At 39.9% G+C, this 26,884-nt stretch overlaps 2 protein-coding genes across 3 annotated transcripts; both read left to right on the top strand.

Moving 5' to 3' along the window:
• On the top strand, nt 1-2,412 carry LOC145433787 (sialate:O-sulfotransferase 2-like). Its single transcript, XM_080311042.1, has 3 exons — nt 1-1,098; nt 1,632-1,836; nt 1,905-2,412. The coding sequence occupies exons 1-3, from the start codon at nt 822-824 to the stop codon at nt 2,164-2,166; spliced, it is 744 nt and encodes a 247-aa protein (XP_080167168.1). The 5' UTR covers nt 1-821; the 3' UTR covers nt 2,167-2,412.
• Nucleotides 2,413-5,011: 2,599 nt separating this feature from the next.
• LOC145433784 (uncharacterized) lies at nt 5,012-26,593 on the top strand. 2 transcript variants are annotated; one of them, XM_080311036.1, is made up of 14 exons: nt 5,012-5,142; nt 7,119-7,196; nt 7,265-7,342; nt 7,413-7,496; nt 7,566-7,652; nt 7,732-7,920; nt 8,076-8,718; nt 8,778-8,870; nt 9,118-9,255; nt 9,597-9,661; nt 25,686-25,731; nt 25,805-25,966; nt 26,247-26,377; nt 26,498-26,593. In XM_080311036.1, the coding sequence occupies exons 1-14, from the start codon at nt 5,065-5,067 to the stop codon at nt 26,540-26,542; spliced, it is 1,917 nt and encodes a 638-aa protein (XP_080167162.1). In that variant the 5' UTR covers nt 5,012-5,064; the 3' UTR covers nt 26,543-26,593. The 2 variants fall into 2 exon arrangements, with proteins under 2 accessions (XP_080167162.1, XP_080167163.1); XM_080311037.1 differs by lacking the exon at nt 8,778-8,870.
• The last annotated feature ends 291 nt before the right edge of the window (nt 26,594-26,884 follow it).

Below are 26,884 nucleotides of genomic sequence, written 5' to 3'. Positions count from 1 at the left end.
AGCACATCCATTCTACTCAGCGTAAGCAGAGAGTTTACGTAGCTTAATCGCGCCAATAGAGAAAATTTTCGATCATTCACGAGTGAAGCAGTTTTCTCGCGGCCAAATTTTTGGCCCAAGCTTGATTATGTGTTGGTGCGTCGTGGCGTGGTAATGGCTGATGCCAAAATACCAATAAATCATTACGTATTTCTCAGAAAAGGGCACCTAATAAGCAAGACATTTAGGGATACTAAATCGTGAAAAGCGCGAAAAGAAATTGAAAAATGTTAGAAAAAGTTTCAAATAAATACGCTATGATTTATGTTCATTTGCGAAATAATTTTGAGCCCTATTCAAGCTCGGCCCCTCTCCAATTGGGCGGTTTGTGGTGCCCCAGTTACGGTCCTGCACAAAATGAATGAATCGAAAACCAATGATCAAACTGCGCTGTTTAGCGAGGAGTCGGCTCGTATCTGTTCTGTGTACTTGCCGCTCGCATATCGTCAAATGACACGTCTTGAACTTCAAGTCAAATCGAACATGTTTCCAGCCCTAATGTTACCTCAGGAAGTTATCAATCAGTTTAAAATTTGATGTTTTATTTATTTTATCAATGAACAAGCCTTCAACATTGCATCTTGAAATTAAAGTATAAAATTCTAATATGCTTGGCGGACCGGCAGGAATGTCGTCGCGGACCGGCGGTTGAGAACCACTGATTTAGGTGGTAGCCGTGTAGTGAAAAACAACTTGGAGGTACGCCATGTGTTAAAAATCGAATTAGTGCTGGCACCGCTGGTACACGTTGGGAAAGAATTTGAGAAACACTGATATAAGAGATGCTCGAATTAGATGTGATAGCGATCCTTTCCATTGGTTACTTCAGCCCTGTTAAACTTATGTATGTCTTGTCCAGGGTGAAGCAGAAGAAATTTGTCTTTGCTGGAATAAGAAACGGAAATGAATGTATTTGTAGCTACTATCCCCGTGCATTCATCGCCATAGAAGAAGGTGGAAATAAATGCAAATTACCTTGCGTTGGTGATGAATCAAGAATGTGTGGTGGCTACAGAGACCTAACGATGGTATACCTAGTGAAATCACAGTGTAAACCAGGTAACCCAATATGTATTCTTTGTCTGTTCAATAAGGCCTTGGCATGAATGAGTCTTTTAACGAAGTATTTGAAAAAGGTAGTTATAAAATTGTTACTTTATTTAAAAAAAACTCATTAAATTTGGTACTCAATATTGAACAAGCATACCATTATTACCGACCAAACTGAATTTATTAGCATCAAGAATCAACTTTAGCAGATACGATTATGAGAAGAATTCATTGTTTTTCGAGCATTATGTTGATAGACGTAATTTAATATATGTACGTGTTGTGCTACTATGGTGACGCTATAATCATATAGTTGGTATAGTTATTGTTATCCCACATAGCAGCATCACCACTGGCATTTACAGAAAGAAGGAGCGGGGTCCTGTGTGCCCAAACACTTTGACATATTAACGTCACGTTTGAATAACTAAATGCCACAATGTTTTTGTTCGATAAATTTCGCCTAAATTTTCAACTGGCCCTCTAACATTTTCACCCTGGCTACACTTCTGATGAATCGCTGCTTACTCGAATCGTTCCAGCTGGTCCGCTTGCCAATATTGTGAACGAAAAGTCGGTGATTGGATGCTATCGCAAGCCTAATAATCTCCGCGCATTCATGGACGAGTACTCCGTCATTGGGGACATGGTCGTAGCGCGATGCCTGCTTCAATGCGAGTATGTTGGCCTGGTATTGGCTATTCCGACAAACACGAATGTTTGTTACTGCGGCTTGACTACCGCAAAGTAAGCACAGTCTGATCTGCAACCTAAGTTAATCTTTATCTGACCTGTTATCAACATTTGCGTTGCAGGTTCGACTTGTCTCGACCTGTGAATATGACTCGATGTTCAGGGAGCGATCGGAATTACGTTATTGTATATCGCACGAATAGTGAAGACAAGCGGTGTGAGCATAAACGATTTTTGAAAGTAGGGGAATTGGATCGGAAAGTCGGCCTGATCAGTTTTCCCGGGTCGGGTAATACCTGGATCCGGCACCTACTAGAATCCGCAACTGGGATTTACACGGGAAGCGTATTCGGCGATCCCTTTCTTGTCAACGGGGGTGAGTAGGTATCAGCGGTTTGGGTCGAATTTTTTGCAACACAACTCATGTTCACTTCTTGGATGAAGCTCGTTGCGAGCACAGGGAAAACTTATGTCGTCAAATTGTTGATTCCAAATACCATTTTTCGAACGTGTAGTTGCACATGTGAGGAAAGATAAACAAAATGAGGCATTTGCTTTCTCTGTTACCGTACTTTCATCAATTGTGACCTCACCATGGTGAAATTCAAATTTGAGTGTGATATGAGCAGAGGTGTTCGAAGTACTCAAGACACACAATCCAGGACCCTCCTAGAGTCTACCCCGTAGCCCATAAAAAATTGGTGTTACGGCCGTAGATTGCTTGACCTTTACCCACATTAAGTACTCCACAGTCCACAGTAATAGACCGATGTCCATTTCTACAAACATCTAATCTATATCGTATTCAATAACCTTATTCATCAAATACTTAATTCTCTCCTTTACATGCCGTGATTCAGTTTCACTTTTACAGTTTCATTTTAGCTCGATTAGTTCCATTGCAATATTCCATTGATGGGAATATATATCTAATGTAACTAACTGTCTTAGTCATTTCAACACCATCCTATCTTTTCGTGTTATCGTGACTTGAATTGATGAAAATACTTATAAATCAAAGGATAACGATGACTGGTATCTGTAGTGGAACTTGAAACTCAAAGTCACTCATTGACTTCGGTGATGCCGTGATGGAAGTTAACTCTAGGGATTTCCCCATTTATGATATTGGGCAAAGATCATTTCAAGCACGAAGCAAAAAACAAAAAGGGGGGTGATTTGGCGGTCTCGGGGAGGGCGAAAATAACGAAGGGGGCGATAGGGAGGCGATGGCGCGAACATCTATATTGGAGCCTTTTTTAGTCAACTCACGAAAATTTAGCTGTAAAGTGTAATTGCGAGGTCGAGTCAAAAAGTTGACCATTTTTAGTCAACTCGCCGGTGATTACAGTTTGTATGCCCATTTTTTGGTTCCCAATATTTGGGGGCGATGGTCGTTTTGGAGCTTGAAAAGGTCGAAAAAGGTTGGGAACCACTGTACTAAATCAACGGAATCAATGTCTAGTAGCATAGCAATTTACAACGTAGCTACGTTGTAAATTGTTACGCTAGTAGTATTGCAACTACTGTTATAGTTAGATGTGTACCGATCATGGTTTTCGGGATAAGGATCCGATCCCGTTCGATAAAATGGAATCCTCATTCAATCCGGATCCCGTTTCTGTCTCAAATGTTAAAATCTGGATCCAAAAATATTCTGAACAAGGTTGAACAGCTATTTGACTCTGTATCAGGGATTTTTCAAAATACTGGTGCAACGCTGAAGTCAGCTGATTCCAAGATCATTCAAAACATCGAAGTAAACAATCAGAAAGCGAATTCCGTATATTTAAAATCCTGTCGTGATCCAGATCCGGCAGTTGTGTAAAATGTGAATCCGGATCCAATCTTGTTTGAGAAAAACATGACGGATTCCTATCCGGTTAGAATCAAAAATCCTGATCCTGTACATCTCTAACTGCTGTACTATCGAATGTAAACATGGAATGGCAACGACAAATTTTTCTGTTTCGATCTGATAAGCGGAGGCTGGAATCTGGATTGATTCGCGGCTGCGACTGTAGGATTTCTGGCAATCCAAAAGCTATCACCCAGAGCGCTGAATTTACTGAATTTGGTCATCGAAAGCAGGGATATAGACCTAGAGTTCTATATATCCCTGATCGAAAGCTACTGTCGCACCGATTCTGAAAATATGAATTTAAAGATAATGTTGGTGGGGATTTGGAAAAAAATCCATTTTCTCTTATGAATGGTATAATCGCTATTCCAAAATCTCTTCAAGATGAGCTGGTATAAATAGAAAAGACTAGGCTGGAAGTTCTATGTTTATTAGCAATTGTATTTCTCAATTTTGGTGCCATATATGTTGCGACCATCATACCCAACGATGTCGACGGAAGCGTTACGCGTTATTATTACATTCGCCACCTTATATCTTTGTGGAATTGGATTTTCGGCACTAGTTCATATCAAATCGACGACGCGAATTTTCAGCACACAACCACGTATTTCAAGAAATGCAGATACAGAATTCACTTTGAAATAATAAAAGTCTTCCCAAGTTCTACATAAATAGTAGGCCTATCATGTTATTTTCGACAAAAGTCATTTTGTTGCTGTTTATACTACAGTTACTATTTGCACAAGACAGGTGACTGTTGCATGATGACTGAGCTATATTTAAAATATAATTTAGTGTATGTGTATGGGGGGGCGTGACGGCCCAAAGGGGGTCCGCAAAGACAGAAAAATTGAGAACCACTGACCTATAGTAGTCATCGCTGTATTGTCAAAGGTCAATCATCTTATAATAGGGTTACCATACGTCCTCTTTTAAAGGGGATTTGTCCTCTATTTTTACTTTTTTGAAAGTGTCCTCGGAGGACGCCTGTCGTCGGAGGACGTCCTCTTTTTTGAGAATTTTGGTTAAATATAGGGCAAAATTCGACTGAGATAGAGTAAACCAGCACTTAAGTAACGCACCGGCGGCTATTTCGGGAGCTGAGCCGGAAAGTTGACTTTTTTGAGTCAACCAACTGATAATGGGCAAGGAAAGACTGTATTTTGGGACCTGAGCAGGAAATTTGACCTTTTTTTAGTCAACCGGCCACGAAGTGCAAAAAATTTACCATTTTTTCAGGGGTTTCTTCCGGTATTGCAAGTCTGAAAATTTTGAAAAAGTGCCCTCTTTTCAGATTTCCAAAATATGGTAACCCCATCTTATGAGAACTATATGCTCATGTGACGTCATAATAATATGAAAATAGTTCACCTAGCGGATTTTTGTAATATTCTACATCATGTGCGTATCCTTGTGAAATGGCTTCGCGTAACTCTCTATCAATACAATTGTCTTCTATTCGATCGATAATGTTGTCTGGCAATATGGATGCTCAGGTAAGAAAAATTTTCGGTGAAAATTCGCGATATCCTTGAGTGAGAGACCTTGAGACCGGACTCCGAAACTGCTGATTCTACAACATTTTTTCAGGAAATCCTGTTGTGTTGACTGAAAAAAGGTTCTCTTTCCGGCTCGTCTCCCGAATGACACACTTTATAATAATGCTGCTGTGGTGTTGACTAAAAAACAAAAAAGTTTTTTTTCAGTCCAGAAAGACCCGCTCGAACATCCCCATTGCAGATTGCGCGTAATTTAGGGCGTGTTTTTGGTTGTGCCTGTCCATTAGCCTAGCCGTAAAATCTGTAAAGGATGACGAATTCTCAGAAAGGAGTGCATTTAGGCGTCCTCGGACGACATTTTCGATTTCCTGAGTAGGCTACATAGGACAAAACCTCACCCTACATATAATGGTTCAATCGAATTTTTTCAATAGTTATTCAATGCTTGTCTGGTCATAGCAATTTCTCTATAACAGTGTTTATGGTCTCGTTGTAATTATTCATTTAGGATCATCAGTTATTTCCGTGTAACAATTGCGTAAATGATCCGAGAATAATAATACATCTGAGACATTGCTTTGAAGATACGCGTAGCGGGATTTCTTCAGACAGGGGTTTATCACATTATTTGTCCTACATTATTAATTCAGGTATACGTCGCAGAAAATTACAACTTGGATTCGTATAATGTGTAATCTGATCACTTTTGCTGAGTGAAGATCAGGAATTGATCGCAATATAGGCAAGCATCAACATTATTAACAGAATACATTATTAACTTCAAAAGTTTCTCACGCTCCAAGCAATTACGAAATATGTACACTGATTTTTCATAACATGAATACTCACTATTTTGGTGCGCAGCTCCCTGATAGCTGTCGCGGCTTTCTGTGAATCGATCAATACTGGAGTTATAGTTAAGTATGAAACGGCTGTGTGTGTTTGCTAATCACAATCACAACTGATAGTTTAGTGATGCAGTGACCGGTATAAAAAGGGGGTGGAGTTGATCACTATATGTAGAGTCAATGAGCCCCCTGACCGTGCTGTACGTCAATATATCTCAATGCAGCCAATTTATCTACTCTGCATCAGCCGACATATTAAGTCAAAGTAGTCAAGAAAGCTACTCAAGTAAGTAAGATATATTGGATCGTAAAAACGCCATACTGTAATTCTATTTCCAGAAACTAAAGGCAATACTACATTTGGTTTCAACCGCCAACAATCGTCATATATGATCGCCAGATAAAAAAAAATGAAATGAATTACAAGACTTGTGAATTAAAATAGAAATACAAATGCTACTAAGAAGCGAAATATTATTTCAAGTCTTTTGTCGAGAAAGCTTCAACGCTGGTGCACTAAAACAGGTTTATAGCTAGAGACCATTTTTCCAGATTAGGACACGCCATGTGCTGCTGCATTACGATACGATAGGTATAGATGCTAGATGGATAAACGGTAGTTCCAAGCGTTTTTATGAGCCATATTTACTGTGATGAAACATATCATATGGGCGACAATGCGGCGTGTGCAGAACCACGCGACCCGCCACCTAAATTATCTTCGCCGAAACTTCCACGAAAACATATCTGTCACTCCATATCTACTTTGCGCGAAACGCGACGAAAATTCTGGGCTTTACTCAACTTTTGTGAAAATTAAATTATTGATGATACTCTGTGAAAACAGGTCCGAAAAGGAATATAATACTTCTACTTGACAAACTGAAAATAGCGAAAAGTAAGTAGGTAAATCACAAAAGATTATGAAATAGAAGTAGCAGAAATTCGATGTGCTTGATTAAATACTGCAATTGGTGGAAAACTACATGAGTATTTTAAAAAAGTAGAATTACCTCGGTATTGTATTACCAGTGACCACTTCTGGTGGTGGGTCGCAACGTTAAACATGGTATGATATATGGGTAATGAGTTAGGTAGAGTTCATGGCTTTATGTCTTCTTGCAGAATGGCACTGAGCGCTGCGACTCTGAGATATCGGATATTCTAAAGTCTGAGGAATCACCAAAGAACACCCTGGAGCAGGTATGTTTTTTTATTTACATCAAGTTGTCTTTTCGGCGGTAATCTCACATGGTTTCAATTTTACATAGCAAAATTCCGATTCGGAGTCGTTAAATATCTCCGATATCCTCAAATCAGAAGATTCGACAAAGAATATCCCCGAGAAGGTGTGCTTTCTTATTCTCATCAAGTTTCTCTTTTTTTCAGTAATCTCACAGTGGTTTCAATTTTACATAGCAACATTCTGATTCGGAGTCGTTGAATGTCTCCGACATCCTCAAATCGGAGGGATCCGCGAAAAACATCGCGATCCCGGAACAGGTATGCTTTTTGAACCACATCAAGTTTCTCTTGTCGGCAGTAATCTCACAATTGTTTCAATTTAAATAGCAACATTCCGATTCGGAGTCAGTCAATATTTCCGACATTCTCAAATCGGAAGGCTCTGGGAAGGACCCGCGAAAACTGGAATGCTTTGTAATTTCTTTTCGTATTGAATTTATGTCGTTTACTTTATAATATGACTCTGTATTCAATACTCTTGTTGCATATTCAGAACCACTCTAGTACAGACAACGCTGTCGATTTGAAGTTGGAAGAGAAGTTACATAAATTACATCTTATATCTCACGAAACAGCCGACAAAAAGTTCAATCGTTCTGCCAGCAATCCGGAGAAACCAGAAAAGGAAATTCAGAAAGGCGACTCGACGATGATGGGCATTTTGAATTATAAGAAAATATTGGTGGGCTTGTAATTTGATCATCCGCAATCTGATAAATACTTTAAACGACTATCCACAGGACGAGAAACCAGGTGTCTAGGTTTCTAGTTGTCTAGCTCTGCTATACAGGCGTTATTGATAAGGTGACGTTGGTCAGTGCTCACTATTATTTTTAGACGTCAGAAAGCTCATCATCATCAGACAATGAAGCGTATCCTGCAAAACTACACGAAAAACACGGTGACGAGGAAATACAATCTTTCAACTTGGAGTTGAACGGAAAGAAATCCAAGAAAGCCTTGAAAAATATTCATAAAGAAAACAAAAAGAAGGAATACAAAGAACGGAAGGAGGAGAAAGCTCTAAGGAAGAAGCAGAAAAGAAAGGAAAGGAAAGAAAGGAAGCTCGTCGAAAAAATGAAGGAGAAAGAAAGTAAAGAACATAGCAGGATAGTTAAGGAGTTTCTCCGCAACCAGGACAAAGAGGACAGATTGCAATTGAAATTGGAGCGGGAGAAGGAGAGACAAGAAAGAAAAGAGGCTGGCAATAGCAGCGGATTGTCTGTGAGCAGAGTGTTTAGGGCGCCTCAGAAATGGTTGCCCGTGAAATTGAAATTGGAGGACGACTTCGACAGAGTAGAGAAGCAGCGTCGAAAAGAGAGAAAGGAGCAGAAAAAGAGAGAGCGAGAGGAAAAGAGAAAGGGAGAGAAGTTGGAGCAAGACCTAAGATCGATTACTTTGTCGCTGAAAGAAGTCGACAGGAGGTCACACGGGAGATATTACAAGTTTCTGAGGGGGCAGTCGCTGTCACAGAGACTCAGTGAGTCTTTCTGATAGGCTCTTTACGCGTTTAGGCCGGTATTACATGCCGATTTTCAGATTCTCGCATTCGATACCCGCGAAAAGAGAATACGACTGACGAGTATTTCCAGCCATGCATCCGCAGAGCTTGGGAAGGGAATTACTATCCCGGTGAGCGGGATTCGTTTGGTAGATTTATGAGCGGATTGATTATATTTCTGACCCGTAAAACGTAATATTCGGGTTTATTTCAATGGACACAATAGTCGGTAAAGTTTTCCTTTGTCATGCATCTGCTTTTGACGCAATCCTTATTCAAACACTGTGAATTTCCGATCGTCCATGACTGAGGATCGAATTCACCCTGCATTTTGAGCATTGAAAATCAATGTTTCAACGCCTGATATTCACGTTCCAGAAACGCCTTCGAATAGTGATGTGACGCTCACGCTGGTGGAACCTCTGAAGGTGTTTGAGCACACGGGATTTGAAGAACGACTGGCTTCATCGATTGAGACCGGAGTTCGCGTTATCATCGAAAAGCAGAGGCTTCTAGGTGACTTTCAAATGTTTACAGCATTCGAAATCGAAATAATGTTGAATCCGAACTTGCATGAAAATAGAATCTATTAGCAGCTAAAGTCGATTCGACTTAATTAGTTCATCGCCCATGTCTGCGATATCATTATCATCGACTCCTAGCAAACCATCCTTTACTTTGATTACCGCTTTGTCAAATATATACCTTTTATGATTTTGACCGCATTGTTAAATTGACTCGATTCTGGGCCTTCCAAAATTGACAACGAATCCCTGAAGTTTTTTTATCGGTCGCCAGCGGTGCTCTCAACACTACTTGTATGTCATGACGTCTGACGCGTAATATTCTTTGATTAGGCCAATCGAAGGGCAACCAGGACGAAAAGAAAAGGTTCAAAGAGTTCTTTTCATTTGGCGAACCGGTGAGATCATTCTTTTCTATTCTGATTGAATGTTGGTGTTTGAGCGTTAGTAGTATAGTCGATCGCTCGCATGCGGCTATGGGGTTCTTATGGGCCCGCTGGTGAGGTGCCGCGAAACTCGTATTGGTGATGGCACCCTTTTGACCCCCCCTTCCGCTGGTGAGGTGCCATGTATTCTTATGGGATCTCTGGTGATGGTACCCTTTCGGGTATAGGCTTCGTCGGTGATGTGTCGTGAAAACTCGTGTTGGTGAGTCGTACTTTCAGACCCCTATCGCTCGTGATGTGCCATTGTTTCTTACGAGATCTCTGGTGAGGTGCCATGTGTTCTTATGGGATCTCTGGTGAGGTGCCATGTGTTCTTATGGGTGCGGTCGTGATTCGTAGTTTTGGGTATAGGCATCTCTCGCATGGTGTGGAATATGTATCAGGTATGGTAAATAGTCATGTGATTGGATCTTAGTTAATGTGTATATTCCAAATTACGGCGAGTACGACAATGATATATCGTTATTCTTATGGACGCGGTGATGATTCGTACTTTCAGGCATCTCTCGACCGGTGTTGAATATGTATCAAGTAAATAGTCATGTGAATGAATCTTTGTTAATGTGTATATCGTGAAAACTCGTGGTCGTGACTCGCCTTTTTTGCTATAGGCGGTGGCGGTGATTCGCCTGTCGTGTATTCTCACGGGATCTGTGGTGACTCGCCATGTGTTCTTATGTGTGCGGTCGCATGCGGCTATTGCGTCTTATGGCGGGGGTGGCGAGCGGCTATTGATGCTAACACGAAACCCGGGGTGGCGAGCGGCACTTATTTCTTATGGCGGGGGTGGCGAGCGGCTATTGATGCTAACACGAAACCCGGGGTGGCGAGCGGCACTTATTTCTTATGGCGGGGGTCGCAAGCGGCTCTTATTTCTTATGGCGGGGATCGCAAGCGGCTCTTATGTCTTATGGCGGGGCGGCATGCGGCTATTGCGTCTTATGGATGCGGCGATGATTCGTACTTTCGGGTATAGGCGGCGTGCTAACGTGAAAACCGGGAGGTGGCATGCTAATGTTTTTAGGTACACGCGCGGCGACATGCTAACGATGATAATGTGTCTGTCATGTATTCTTACGGGATCTCTGGTGATGTGCCATTGTTTCTTATGGGTGCGACGGCATATCGTACTTTCGGATATAGGAATCTCTCACACGGTGTTGAATATGTATCAAGTAAATAGTCACGAGTATCGCTAAACAGGAAATTCACTAAACCGCAGTGCAATGTGCGACTTTGGAAAACAGATGTTCGCGACCGCGTTTTGATATTTCTGACCCACTAAATACATCCGTTTTGGAAACGCGTCCTGTTGTGAAGATTTCGAGCGCGCACTATCGTATCGATTATTACACTAATCCAGTCAGTACTATTACATGCAGGAGTATTCAGTATTCAGCAACGACACGAAAAGCGACCAACAAATAACCGCACTCGTAAATTAACACCTTAAAAAGTGTAAAATAGATTGCAAATCCCGCGATCGCTAACAAGATAATGGCTCTGGCATAACCATTTTTAGTGACTTGGTGTTAAAGACATACCGATCGCTCACAAGGTAATATTTCGGTAATTAGTTTGTCACAGAACCGTCACAGTCGGTGATTCGAAAACCAACAATTTGACACTTTCTGGTGGTCGCTATATGTTTTGACACTTCGGAACGCGGTTGACTTTAGTTGCGTGATACAAATCATGAGAATATTCAATCAATGTGTCAATTTGTCAACTTGAAATGTAACTCACTACACAAATCAAGTTGAATCGTATTTGAATGTATTGATTCGACCCGACTCAAATCCTTTGACAAATCCTATTAACGCGATCTGTTGAATCGAACGTAACCTGAATATTACTGACGCCAACATTCACCCGCATCGGATCATTCACACATTCCACGCCGCTGTTTTAACACTTATAGAATCAATACCAACTATCTCTAACCCGATAATATTCAATCATTTTGGTAATTTGCCAACTTTAAATCCATTCGCGGGATGTACTAAAGGTAAATCCAAATAATCCAGAATGAAATATTTGGACTTTGACATTGCGTGAATTGAAATAGGTTTGACAAACATGACTACCAACTTTCACCCAGTCACATTTCAAGATTATACTTTGAAACAATCCTTGAAACTGACAACTCTATTCACGACTCCGTTTCCGTTTGTAAAATAGAGTTTCAGAAATACTATCACTATGACAACTCAACATTTTAACATCTCGCCATGCACAAACGAGTAAAATACAAAAACCTTGGTAAGTCAATCCGTTTGTAGTAACTCACCAAACCAAAACAAAAAGTGTCCGTATGAAAAGTAGACAAGACTACGCGAGTAATCACTACAACCCACAAACATACCAACTCAGTTGTATCCATATCCCATATTTTTTATTCAACTGTAAGATGAAGTAATTACTACTTGGCGCGCGACTTGAGATTAACACATTACATTTGAGTATACGAGATTTGAATGTCTGACCAACGTAGTTGAGAATTCTTACAATCGAACGCAGGTGTTATATTGAAAATTTTCACGAATTGACACATTGATTTTGACATATGAGATTTTGTAATAGTCGATCATGACTTGATTATTAAATTATGATATTATTACACCAGGTTGTGTTGAAGGTTATTACGATACCAACAAACTTTTCAGAAACATTGTTATTAACATATCGATTTGTAAAACTAGATTAACATGTCTGAAATGTTTTGATTGGGAAGATTAAGCCGTGTTCGTAAAAACCACGCAGCGTATTGTGGAAATCAGGAAATAATTTACAAATGTAATTGTCTCCAGTAACCAAGACTAAAGATGAAACAACAATTTTCTTTGTTGAACAATAACCGGTACAATACTTTATCGTCGTAATCTGCGGTGGGAATTGAAACACTTTCGCACATTTCCCGGTGTCAAGATATCACACTAGGTGAATTGACATATCGCCGCTTGATTAATGCTTAATCCGTTCGCGCCATTTCACACACTTTGATCATTACAAAAGAAAAATTGGAATATGTTTGCTAGATGCATTCAATTCAGTTAGAAATGTCTGGTACACAACAATCGTAATATCAATGAAGTACTTGCTACACTGTAATTCACTTAACGTGTTTTGCATTGTTGTTCATTTGTGGTATTGATTGTTTTTGAACCCCCAAATAATAATTCCCCGACATGAAACCAAACCGCTGAAAGTCGTTACCATCACAACGAAACAATTTGTACGATGTTTGCCAAATGTATCCTATAGTTAGGTGTACTAGAATTATTTGTCTAACACATACACCGACAATGCAATCGAAAATTTTTCCGTTGTCATTCGCTAGAGTAAATGTCATCACAATACTCTGTCACTAAAAGACGTTACTTGTATGTGATTGAATCCCTAACAATTATCTCACTAAACCGAACTCCAAAGAAATTTTACTCACTCGACGGATATGAAACAGCGTCGCTTAATCGGTCTATATCGTTTTTCTAAAGGTAAATCATATCCATCCAATAGAAAACAATTTTCACTAGCTTGGTAATGAAACCGAAGTCTTCATTCGATATTTTGTTTGTGTCAAATACTTTGTAATAAACACATTTGAGTGGTTGAGCTTTACATCATCAAGCTGTTATTTGTAAATCAAGATTTCGGTAAACTTGTAAATGTATCGTTTAACTAACCGACATTTAGTGATTGGCGAACATACCAAACGATACACACCCATCTCCGAAATACTGCATTGATCTTAATTTCCACCATCGTGATAATCGAAGTACATTTCTTTCGAATTCGTAACAACCGACTACGACACGATAAATTTTTTACAAGTTACGCTTAGAAGATTGGTTGCATATCGCGAAAAAAATAATATACCACTCATATTGGTACTGTTACTCCATTGATCGATATTTTCAAACGAGTAAAATTTATTACTTGAGTTTCTCCGCTTAATGTAAATGAAAACTCAGCCGTCTTTTAACATCACAAAGACATTGATAAAAAGTAGGCAATCAAACACAACACTTTGTACGACACTAATTATTGTTCCACACATCTCATTTCATACTAAGTGTACACGAAAGATATTCATGACACATGAAAATATTCGCTCATGCTACGAACATACGCAATGATTGGTGGTGCTTCCAAACTGTTTCGATATCACAAGACCTTTATTGTCTGAATGGGTGTTCATGTATCTTAATAATCAAATAGTTCAACACAGAACTAGAACTAGTACTAACAGAAACATCACAGAGTTGTTTACACAAAAGTTTGTATATGTGCACAGTATGCGAATACCATGTGTAAGTCCAGCACAATTGCGGTATCCATCCGAGTTTAGTTAACACAAATTTATTACAACGGAGCCACGTAAACTTTCGTGAAAGAAAAGCATACTCACTCCCAGAGGGTTATGTCAATGCCATAGCAGTACCCCAACAACAAAGTACATATGTTTCTAGTCACGGTCCTTACATCTTTCACTTAGATCAGGGGTGGGCAAACTACGGCCCGCGGGCCGCATGCGGCCCGCCACACCGTTCTGTGCGGCCCGCGAGAGTCTAAAGAAACTTTTTAAAAATATTGATAAAATCCGTACTAAAAATCGAATAAATGCAGGGACTTCAATAAACTTTTTCTTAGTTTATTTCACCATGATAATTTGAAGACAGTGGTTCTAAAACTGGGGTGCGCCCCCTCCACTGAAAAATTTTTTCGAAATGTTGCCGGACGAACTGGACCCTTACGATGATGTGTTTTATGATTGTGTGTGAAATCGCGAGGTAGTGTTCTATTGTGGTGTACGATTGCAGTCTTCATTCCACAGAAACATACCTTATTGGATCACAGTATCAGTCCGAGATTTTCAGAATCACTGTTCACGATATTTATCTGGAGTCGTTATGTGGGAGTAGCGACATCCTTGCATCGTGACTGAAAGACTGATCACAATCATTTCAAGCACCGTACTTCGATAGTTCACATTGGTGAAACGCTGCAGTCTCAGCAGAAAACTTCGGTCTCGACAACACGATGGATATTGACCCATGTATCCAATTGATCTGGGACGTCTGTCCGGAGCTAGGGTCATGACTATCTTGTAATGTTACAACGCGATAAAACAATCGAGTAAATCAGTGAACGGTGTCTGTATGTCCTGCTTCAGATTGACTCAGAGTCATTGCAATGTGGCTTATTGGTATGACATTGTTATCGGGTGTGATGACATTCGATCTACATCAAAACTACCGGCTATGATAATGTCTGTGGATCGAAGGCTTACTCCCCGATGTTTGTATACCAACACATTGCATGCAATGTCACACACCTCCATTTACGCGTATACTGTTGTGGGCAAACAAGCGCGACGTATGTGTGGATGGTTTTTTTTTTTCGTGGAAACACAGGGTGTAACATGTTTACTTTGAATATTGTTCATTGGTTTATCGATTCAGAGTTGATATCCGGATCCGGTTACGTACTTTATCAGGGTTTCCGATTTCAAACTGAATGTCGAGACATACACTGACCAATAAAGACACAATATAGTAAACATGCAGGGGGGAAAACTCGACCTGGAGTTGTTATCACGATGGGTAACATAAATCCAACCGTTTTCCGAACACCGTTATCCACATACCAACCATCGTCGAGGAGGTGTTTTATTCAGACATTTTGACTCTGGAAAATCCAAAGCACGAACCCGGACATCACAGAACTATCGAAGCCTATTGTCCAATTTTCCGAAACATACATTTCTGTGTACAAGAGTATATTGTATGTGGTTAACCGATGATATTGATGTGATACGACTGATGGAGGTATATACTCTGTAACCGGTAGTCCGTGTATATTTCCGTCACTGTTCGTTGTAATCTATTTCAAACTATCGTCAATACAACAAATACCAAATTGTCAGGTGTGTTTGTCAGATTTCAAAATGAAAATGGTTTTGTTACTCTAGGAAAAGCTAGATGACCAAGAGAAAATTTATTGTTACACTAGGTAAACGCCGGATCTCCAAAGGAAAATGATATTTTTATTAAGGTAAACGACGACCCGCCAAGTGAAAATGGTTTGTTGCTCAGGGAAAAAAAATATATTTCCAAGTGAAAAAGGTTTGTTACCAAGAGAAAAAATATATTTCCAAGTGAAAAAGGTTTGTTACCAAGAGAAAAAATATATTTCCAAGTGAAAAAGGTTTGTTATCCAGGACAAAAATAGATTTCCAAGTGAAAAGGGGATTGTTACACTGGGTAAACGATAAATCTCCAAAGGACAATGGTATTTTAGTTAGGTGACGGTGGACCTCTAGGTGAAAATGATAATTTTACTTGGGTAGGTATCTTGTGTTCAACGCTGGTAGTGTGATTGGTCTTGTTAAACGTAGTTACCGAGTTGTACAATTATGAAGGGGCGGAAAATGAAATTGCTATTATGATCGTCAGAAGATTGTTGTATGTAGATTTGACAGTAACCCTATCATTCACATATGACAAACACAATCATGGTCATTAACTAACTTGCTCGGTCTAGATCAATGCAAAAGAGATGATTCGTTTTTTGAAACCGTAGCGAAGACCACATGTAAATCTATGCGATAGACTTCTATCTCCTTACAGTCAGTCGTGTCGTGTCCATTTTAATACGGGCCCACATGTATGACATGCACACACTAGCACCGTAAACAGATGTCGATGATTTTGACTATTAAAAATATTTCTTGACTACACCGGAATGTCTATGTTGTAGAAAGTAAATACTATTATGGTGTTGTGTGTTTAATGAAAGCGATTGGTTACAAGTATGTTTTGGGAAATTAAATTTATTTTTCTGTATGTGACAGTTTGCGAGGAAATGAAAATAGATTCGTGGTTTTAATTTGATTGTGACTGTGTTGTTTTAATGTACGTTTCAACAGGTAGACTTGACACTGAACAACAATTCGACCCACAAAACATATTCGTTGTATGATTTGTTACTGGTGTGTAAAGGGTTAGGAATATTTTGAATGATAATATCTACTAGCTGTTTTGTTGTGAGAGCGATCATGTGATGACTCAGCACTTTTCGTTAGCAAAGTAGATTGATCTAAGTCAGGGGTGGGCAAACTTTTGAGCTCGCGGGCCGCATTCAACATCTAAATTCATTCGCGGGCCACATTGTATAAAATTGAGATTATATAGTGAGGACATGGAGATTATATATGTTCCTATTTAAAACAAAACAAACATTGCTTTGATGATATCGTACACACGTCAGAAACATGGCGAGATTTCATTGGCTGGTCGACTTCAATAACCAATTTGTCAAAACTATATAGATGAAAATCGGTTGTCCCGATTCTTAGAACAGGATTGGAATTTAAATCTATGAGCAGCGATCTGTTCATAGATTTACTAATTCCACTTTTGGTTCAGTTCCAGGACACACAATACTCACAGCATCATAACCATGTTAGCTTCAAACACCCATCTACGATGTGTGGATAAAATATAAATACCCCAATTCTACACATACAGAGAACGAATCTACCTAAGACACGCGTAAATCGTTTGTATAAGCACATCACTGAAATAATTAAAACTGAAGTTATCCGAGTTATCCGAGTTACATCAATCTCGTTTAGGATTTCTGTGATGTTTAGTATATATAGTTGAAACCTTTCAAACTGCGTGGGCCTTGAGATCGGGCTGTCGCGCCAGAAATTAAACATAAAGTAAGGAAGTATTTACCTTAAAATAGTGGCTCTCAAACTTTTTGAGACACGCCCCCCTTATGATGGTGAAAAATTTCGCGCCACCCTTATCGTCATATCACAAAACGCAACTATTGGGTGCTAGCAAACCTAACAGATAGTTAGATGGCACGGAAGGTTACGAATGTGGATCAGGAATTTTTCAATATGAAATTTAGACTAAATACACAGCAACAATCATGACGTGAACGAGAATCGCGCGAAGCGCGAAAAAATTTTTCAGTCGAGGGGGCGCACCCCAGTTTTAGAGCCACTGTCTTCAAATTATCATGGTGAAATAAACTAAGAAAAAGTTTATTGAAGTCCCTGCATTTATTCGATTTTTAGTACGGATTTTATCAATATTTTTAAAAAGTTTCTTTAGACTCTCGCGGGCCGCACAGAACGGTGTGGCGGGCCGCATGCGGCCCGCGGGCCGTAGTTTGCCCACCCCTGATCTAAGTGAAAGATGTAAGGACCGTGACTAGAAACATATGTACTTTGTTGTTGGGGTACTGCTATGGCATTGACATAACCCTCTGGGAGTGAGTATGCTTTTCTTTCACGAAAGTTTACGTGGCTCCGTTGTAATAAATTTGTGTTAACTAAACTCGGATGGATATCGCAATTGTGCTGGACTTACACATGGTATTCGCATACTGTGCACATATACAAACTTTTGTGTAAACAACTCTGTGATGTTTCTGTTAGTACTAGTTCTAGTTCTGTGTTGAACTATTTGATTATTAAGATACATGAACACCCATTCAGACAATAAAGGTCTTGTGATATCGAAACAGTTTGGAAGCACCACCAATCATTGCGTATGTTCGTAGCATGAGCGAATATTTTCATGTGTCATGAATATCTTTCGTGTACACTTAGTATGAAATGAGATGTGTGGAACAATAATTAGTGTCGTACAAAGTGTTGTGTTTGATTGCCTACTTTTTATCAATGTCTTTGTGATGTTAAAAGACGGCTGAGTTTTCATTTACATTAAGCGGAGAAACTCAAGTAATAAATTTTACTCGTTTGAAAATATCGATCAATGGAGTAACAGTACCAATATGAGTGGTATATTATTTTTTTCGCGATATGCAACCAATCTTCTAAGCGTAACTTGTAAAAAATTTATCGTGTCGTAGTCGGTTGTTACGAATTCGAAAGAAATGTACTTCGATTATCACGATGGTGGAAATTAAGATCAATGCAGTATTTCGGAGATGGGTGTGTATCGTTTGGTATGTTCGCCAATCACTAAATGTCGGTTAGTTAAACGATACATTTACAAGTTTACCGAAATCTTGATTTACAAATAACAGCTTGATGATGTAAAGCTCAACCACTCAAATGTGTTTATTACAAAGTATTTGACACAAACAAAATATCGAATGAAGACTTCGGTTTCATTACCAAGCTAGTGAAAATTGTTTTCTATTGGATGGATATGATTTACCTTTAGAAAAACGATATAGACCGATTAAGCGACGCTGTTTCATATCCGTCGAGTGAGTAAAATTTCTTTGGAGTTCGGTTTAGTGAGATAATTGTTAGGGATTCAATCACATACAAGTAACGTCTTTTAGTGACAGAGTATTGTGATGACATTTACTCTAGCGAATGACAACGGAAAAATTTTCGATTGCATTGTCGGTGTATGTGTTAGACAAATAATTCTAGTACACCTAACTATAGGATACATTTGGCAAACATCGTACAAATTGTTTCGTTGTGATGGTAACGACTTTCAGCGGTTTGGTTTCATGTCGGGGAATTATTATTTGGGGGTTCAAAAACAATCAATACTACAAATGAACAACAATGCAAAACACGTTAAGTGAATTACAGTGTAGCAAGTACTTCATTGATATTACGATTGTTGTGTACCAGACATTTCTAACTGAATTGAATGCATCTAGCAAACATATTCCAATTTTTCTTTTGTAATGATCAAAGTGTGTGAAATGGCGCGAACGGATTAAGCATTAATCAAGCGGCGATATGTCAATTCACCTAGTGTGATATCTTGACACCGGGAAATGTGCGAAAGTGTTTCAATTCCCACCGCAGATTACGACGATAAAGTATTGTACCGGTTATTGTTCAACAAAGAAAATTGTTGTTTCATCTTTAGTCTTGGTTACTGGAGACAATTACATTTGTAAATTATTTCCTGATTTCCACAATACGCTGCGTGGTTTTTACGAACACGGCTTAATCTTCCCAATCAAAACATTTCAGACATGTTAATCTAGTTTTACAAATCGATATGTTAATAACAATGTTTCTGAAAAGTTTGTTGGTATAGTAATAACCTTCAACACAACCTGGTCTAATAATATCATAATTTAATAATCAAGTCATGATCGACTATTACAAAATCTCATATGTCAAAATCAATGTGTCAATTCGTGAAAATTTTCAATATAACACCTGCGTTCGATTGTAAGAATTCTCAACTACGTTGGTCAGACATTCAAATCTCGTATACTCAAATGTAATGTGTTAATCTCAAGTCGCGCGCCAAGTAGTAATTACTTCATCTTACAGTTGAATAAAAAATATGGGATATGGATACAACTGTGTGGGTTGTAGTGATTACTCGCGTAGTCTTGTCTACTTTTCATACGGACACTTTTTGTTTTGGTTTGGTGAGTTACTACAAACGGATTGACTTACCAAGGTTTTTGTATTTTACTCGTTTGTGCATGGCGAGATGTTAAAATGTTGAGTTGTCATAGTGATAGTATTTCTGAAACTCTATTTTACAAACGGAAACGGAGTCGTGAATAGAGTTGTCAGTTTCAAGGATTGTTTCAAAGTATAATCTTGAAATGTGACTGGGTGAAAGTTGGTAGTCATGTTTGTCAAACCTATTTCAATTCACGCAATGTCAAAGTCCAAATATTTCATTCTGGATTATTTGGATTTACCTTTAGTACATCCCGCGAATGGATTTAAAGTTGGCAAATTACCAAAATGATTGAATATTATCGGGTTAGAGATAGTTGGTATTGATTCTATAAGTGTTAAAACAGCGGCGTGGAATGTGTGAATGATCCGATGCGGGTGAATGTTGGCGTCAGTAATATTCAGGTTACGTTCGATTCAACAGATCGCGTTAATAGGATTTGTCAAAGGATTTGAGTCGGGTCGAATCAATACATTCAAATACGATTCAACTTGATTTGTGTAGTGAGTTACATTTCAAGTTGACAAATTGACACATTGATTGAATATTCTCATGATTTGTATCACGCAACTAAAGTCAACCGCGTTCCGAAGTGTCAAAACATATAGCGACCACCAGAAAGTGTCAAATTGTTGGTTTTCGAATCACCGACTGTGACGGTTCTGTGACAAACTAATTACCGAAATATTACCTTGTGAGCGATCGGTATGTCTTTAACACCAAGTCACTAAAAATGGTTATGCCAGAGCCATTATCTTGTTAGCGATCGCGGGATTTGCAATCTATTTTACACTTTTTAAGGTGTTAATTTACGAGTGCGGTTATTTGTTGGTCGCTTTTCGTGTCGTTGCTGAATACTGAATACTCCTGCATGTAATAGTACTGACTGGATTAGTGTAATAATCGATACGATAGTGCGCGCTCGAAATCTTCACAACAGGACGCGTTTCCAAAACGGATGTATTTAGTGGGTCAGAAATATCAAAACGCGGTCGCGAACATCTGTTTTCCAAAGTCGCACATTGCACTGCGGTTTAGTGAATTTCCTGTTTAGCGATACTCGTGACTATTTACTTGATACATATTCAACACCGTGTGAGAGATTCCTATATCCGAAAGTACGATATGCCGTCGCACCCATAAGAAACAATGGCACATCACCAGAGATCCCGTAAGAATACATGACAGACACATTATCATCGTTAGCATGTCGCCGCGCGTGTACCTAAAAACATTAGCATGCCACCTCCCGGTTTTCACGTTAGCACGCCGCCTATACCCGAAAGTACGAATCATCGCCGCATCCATAAGACGCAATAGCCGCATGCCGCCCCGCCATAAGACATAAGAGCCGCTTGCGATCCCCGCCATAAGAAATAAGAGCCGCTTGCGACCCCCGCCATAAGAAATAAGTGCCGCTCGCCACCCCGGGTTTCGTGTTAGCATCAATAGCCGCTCGCCACCCCCGCCATAAGAAATAAGTGCCGCTCGCCACCCCGGGTTTCGTGTTAGCATCAATAGCCGCTCGCCACCCCCGCCATAAGACGCAATAGCCGCATGCGACCGCACACATAAGAACACATGGCGAGTCACCACAGATCCCGTGAGAATACACGACAGGCGAATCACCGCCACCGCCTATAGCAAAAAAGGCGAGTCACGACCACGAGTTTTCACGATATACACATTAACAAAGATTCATTCACATGACTATTTACTTGATACATATTCAACACCGGTCGAGAGATGCCTGAAAGTACGAATCATCACCGCGTCCATAAGAATAACGATATATCATTGTCGTACTCGCCGTAATTTGGAATATACACATTAACTAAGATCCAATCACATGACTATTTACCATACCTGATACATATTCCACACCATGCGAGAGATGCCTATACCCAAAACTACGAATCACGACCGCACCCATAAGAACACATGGCACCTCACCAGAGATCCCATAAGAACACATGGCACCTCACCAGAGATCTCGTAAGAAACAATGGCACATCACGAGCGATAGGGGTCTGAAAGTACGACTCACCAACACGAGTTTTCACGACACATCACCGACGAAGCCTATACCCGAAAGGGTACCATCACCAGAGATCCCATAAGAATACATGGCACCTCACCAGCGGAAGGGGGGGTCAAAAGGGTGCCATCACCAATACGAGTTTCGCGGCACCTCACCAGCGGGCCCATAAGAACCCCATAGCCGCATGCGAGCGATCGACTATACTACTAGCGTTGTCGTGACCTTTCGTGGAAAACCCACCAATAAGCATACGGCTTTCTAAGCTTTTATTCACTAAAAGTGTAGCATGGGTGTCAAACTCAAATTGCGTCGCCGGCCGGATTCAAGCCTTCTAATCGGCCGCAAATCGGACCAGTCAACTCATTCCAAAATGTTACCCCGTGCCCTTGATTTTTACTTGAATTCTTCATTAATAAGCTTATATGGATAAATAATACACACTTCATAGGGGTTTTATTATAGCTCGTCACAATACCTTTATTCGCAAGCAATCGAATTGGCAAAAATACGATGGTGGTCCGGTTGAATTATAGATTACCAACCTAATCTCGAGTCCGGGGACCGATAGGGTGGGAAGCGACAAAGCAGTGCGATTATAAATATATGAATTGGATTTTTGTGTAGCTAATATATCTTCAATGTAAACTGCATAAACCTGTTCGGCGTTGGTGTTTTCGCTTCTTTGAAGAACTACTTTGGGTCTATTTTCAATAAAACTCTGAACTCAGTGTGTACTTTTTGCTCTCTCGAATAAGAGAGAGTGAAATCACAACGCCATAGTCGGGTGGTTATGTGACCTATGAACAATGAACATGCTCGACATTTGCTGTCTTGAGGGATTACTTTAAAAAAGTATTTGCTGCAGAAAATCTCAATGTTTGTTACAAATGTGATGGATACTGAAACAATTTTTCAACCTACTCAGAATTGCTTCACAGGCCGGATGAAATCGCCTGGTGGGCCGGATGCGGCCCGCGGGCCGTATGTTTTACACCCCTGTTGTAGACTATGATACAAAGAATATAAACGTTAAAACATACGTAAATCAGGAAACACATGCTACTCACAGAACTCCCTACACCAGAATGCTGAACTAACTGATAGACAAACGGACGAAATAATTACTAGCGGAACAGTGGCGTATCCAGGGCGGGGGGTTAGGGGGTCGGAACCCCTCCTTTTCAAAATACTAAAAATTGATGTCAAATATAGCCTCTAATAATTGCTAATTTATTAGTTTAACATATTCGTTTTTACGTATGAGAAGGCGAATGTGGCGTCTTAATATTATTTAAGGGGACTAAAACCCCTACAAAATATGGAAATTATGCGCCGAATTAGTTGAAAGGATAAAATAAGTCATTATATTTCGCTAATTCCATACGAATTCTGCGCTTGTTCATCTACATTTCAGCTGTGGCAGTTGCTGACGTTCTCAACCTTCTTCCCTCGCCTTGCTAAAACGAGAGACGCATTTTAGGAAAATCTAATCTAATTGGCCGTCGCGATACGTAATTGCAAAGACGAAGTTGTCGGCAATCAACATCGCCCGCGAATTCGCTGCACCTGCTCGCTTTTAAATCCTAATTAATAATTGCACGGCGTGTTGATTGATCAGCAAGACGCAGACACGGCGACACCAGTACGACAATGCTGTTCTCAAATCCACATTGTCTTCGCGGTTATTGGCGAGAAGTGGCCTACGATAGACATTCACATTTCAAAATACAAGCCTAGCAATCCACGTTCCCGATTGTTAGGTGGCTTGCTGTCGTCCAAATACAGGCCTATATTGTCGCTGAACGGGAGAATTGAGTAGGCCTAGTAGTTAAGTTAACCTAATTATATCGGCTGACAAGTTTCTCAGTCGATCAAGTTATTATCCCAGCCCAGTGTGTACTCTGTATTAATTCGCGCGTACTACACGCTCAGCCGTACGGCTAGTAAAGCCATCGAAAAGCACATATTCGTGTACGACGTACGCTGTTCACACCACTCCTCTCTCTGGCGATCGCGATCGCCCTCGTTTATGCTTCCGCGCTTGTTCGTCCGCTGCGATACTACCGGCCGTACGCATAATATCGTCAAAACCCAACAAAATCGCGCATCTCTGGCCGGAAGTAGGCGCTTGAACAGAACACGGGCGGCGTTTGCCGGCTCATGACTAAATGTGAGCATTTACGAATTTCTTTCAATCATACCGTATAAAAACGCGATTTTCAGGCATTGACTGTATCGTATTCGTACATCTCCCACTCACCGCAAATCTATTTTTATTATTAAAGTATAATATATCGTAAATATTCGCCATTGCGTGGAGACGAGTGATCGTAGTAATGACGTCATAAAAGCCAATTTCGTAACGCAACCCCCCCCCATTTTTCGCGCTCGGGATACGCGCCTGTAGCGGAACCGGAGATGAAGAGAAAGTAGACAGCTTACGGATTAATATAACACCTCAAGCGCATTTAACTCATGGACCCAATCATTGTCGCAGTACAAATTCGAGGACGTTTTTCGTATATGTGAAATTCTTGCGCATTCGATTCTTCATTTATTAGACTAGTCAGTAGTGGCTCCTAACCTTTGAACAAAATAGTAATTCTGCGAACCCCTGCCTAAATTTTGCCTGAAAATCGATTAACATTTATACTATTGGCTTTTATAAAAATTATGGTAGTCAACTATACTATTTACTGTGTCAAATTGTCATTCGACCAAACAAAAGAACAAGAGTTGCATATACCATTGGAATAAAATTGAATCAACAATTTACATAATACTAAGATACAGAAACATCTCCACACCAGGGGAAGTGGGCCAGAGGTTTTTAGTGGGAGTTGCTCCTCGCCCTGACTTATATAAAGGCTGTTGTTACCTTTCCAGAACTAAACTGCATGTTTTCTATTACGTAATAGACGAGGTAATCCTGATTTGACTCTAATCGACATGCGTTATGATAGTGGTAGAATTGTACTGTAATGTAAGGTCAATGTACATTACACACTGTTGGCAACAGCATCTATTTATCTTATTGCATTCCGACACAGTTTATGGTCGCATGTTTGAGTTTGACACATGTGCATTTAAAGAGAAAATGAAAGTAAAAAGATCGCTTCTCGTTTTTCCCAAAAAAATCAACAAGGTAATCACGGACCCCCAAATGCCTTCTCACGGACTCTAAGTTAGGAACCACTGCATTAGAAAGTACAAATGTTTGTTAAACTATATATTGTGTGACCTTAATTACACACCACGGCGGCTTTTGCGAAAAGCTCTTGGTGGCATATAGCAAGGCTATGATTTGACCCGACCTGGATTACAAACCATGTCTGCCAGCAGAATAGAAACCAACACAGATTTTTCAGTGTTTCCTATATGACTTCACCTGTGTGGCAGTTAATGTTTGGAAACCATCGATGCATCTCGATTTCCATTTGCAAACGGACGGTTATCATCACCCAAACTTAAACTAGTGTCTATTTCTTTTTAGATCCCGAAGAAACCAGGGTACTATCCTGATGAATATTCCCAGAAATGCAAGTGTTACGATGTCGTGCAAACAGGATTTGAATGGATGTAACACAACTACCGCCACTTTTTGTCTCACAGGTGTGAACGTTCCCATTCCACTTGAAGTATTAAAGCCCTCGGAAAAAGTCAAGCTCCACCGCTTTTTGAAAGCAGCGGGCCGAAATGTCCGAGATTTGAAAGGGCTGAACGTATTATGGGATTACACACTGTGCTTTCACCCTTGCATGCCCGGTGCTGCCTGTAAGATTGCAATTTGTCCATTTAGGCGACACTTCTATTGGTTTTCCTTAGTGTTCGTTAATTAGCTTGTCGATATTATTGGAATTTTCAAATTTATAGATTTCGGTTTTCCATTTGCACGACGGAATCGTAAGAGGTTTGTCGAAATAACTGCCTGTATGTCAACCGGGCCTATCTTGCGTAACCCATACATTTATTTGAAGGGTCATATTGTTACCGCAATACAACACATAGCAAACTCATCATATAAATTTTATTTGCTGTTTCATTGTCATTTCAGGCAAGCGTGTACCGAGGATAGACATAAAGCTGGCATTAGCGAATATGAATTTGTCTATTGAAGAATATGCGGTTCGCACTGCAGGTAAAATGATGGAATCGCTGGATCGAGCAAACGAAGTTTGGTTTTCGGTAAGTCAAATCGACTGATTATCACTGAGTAAGTTAACGATGGGTCTGCAATGCAGTTGCGTTGTTTAATTACACTGTGATGTTAATTAAAACGGTTTGATGTTTCTTCTTTCTTTTCAGCATCCGCCAACATCTGCAGCTTTGGCGTCGTCTATATATTATTGAACATAAGATGAGATTTTGTTTTTTAAACATAATAAATTATAAAACATATAAGTTGAGAGTCTTACAAGCGGACAGGGTTGTAACCAAGTCACATGGTTCCGAGTCACGAGTCAATCTTACTTTTGTGGTTTTGACTCGAGTCAAGTCGAGTTATTTTCAGTTCATCACCGAGTCGAGTCCGAGTCCAAGTCACCGTTTAAAGGGTCAAGTCCGAGTCATAGCGTTATGAATCGAGTCCGAGTCCAAGTCACAGTATTGAAGTCATGTTCAACTCATGTTTTCAATCCTGCTTGGGTGATATCGAATTTCGATGCTACAGATAGACGAGACAGGCCTCCAATA

The sequence above is a fragment of the Botryllus schlosseri genome, chromosome 2 (genome assembly GCF_051294905.1).
Source record: "Botryllus schlosseri isolate E-star chromosome 2, Bs_hap1, whole genome shotgun sequence".
NCBI lineage: Eukaryota > Metazoa > Chordata > Ascidiacea > Stolidobranchia > Styelidae > Botryllus > Botryllus schlosseri.
This window is presented reverse-complemented; position numbering and strand designations above follow the sequence as displayed.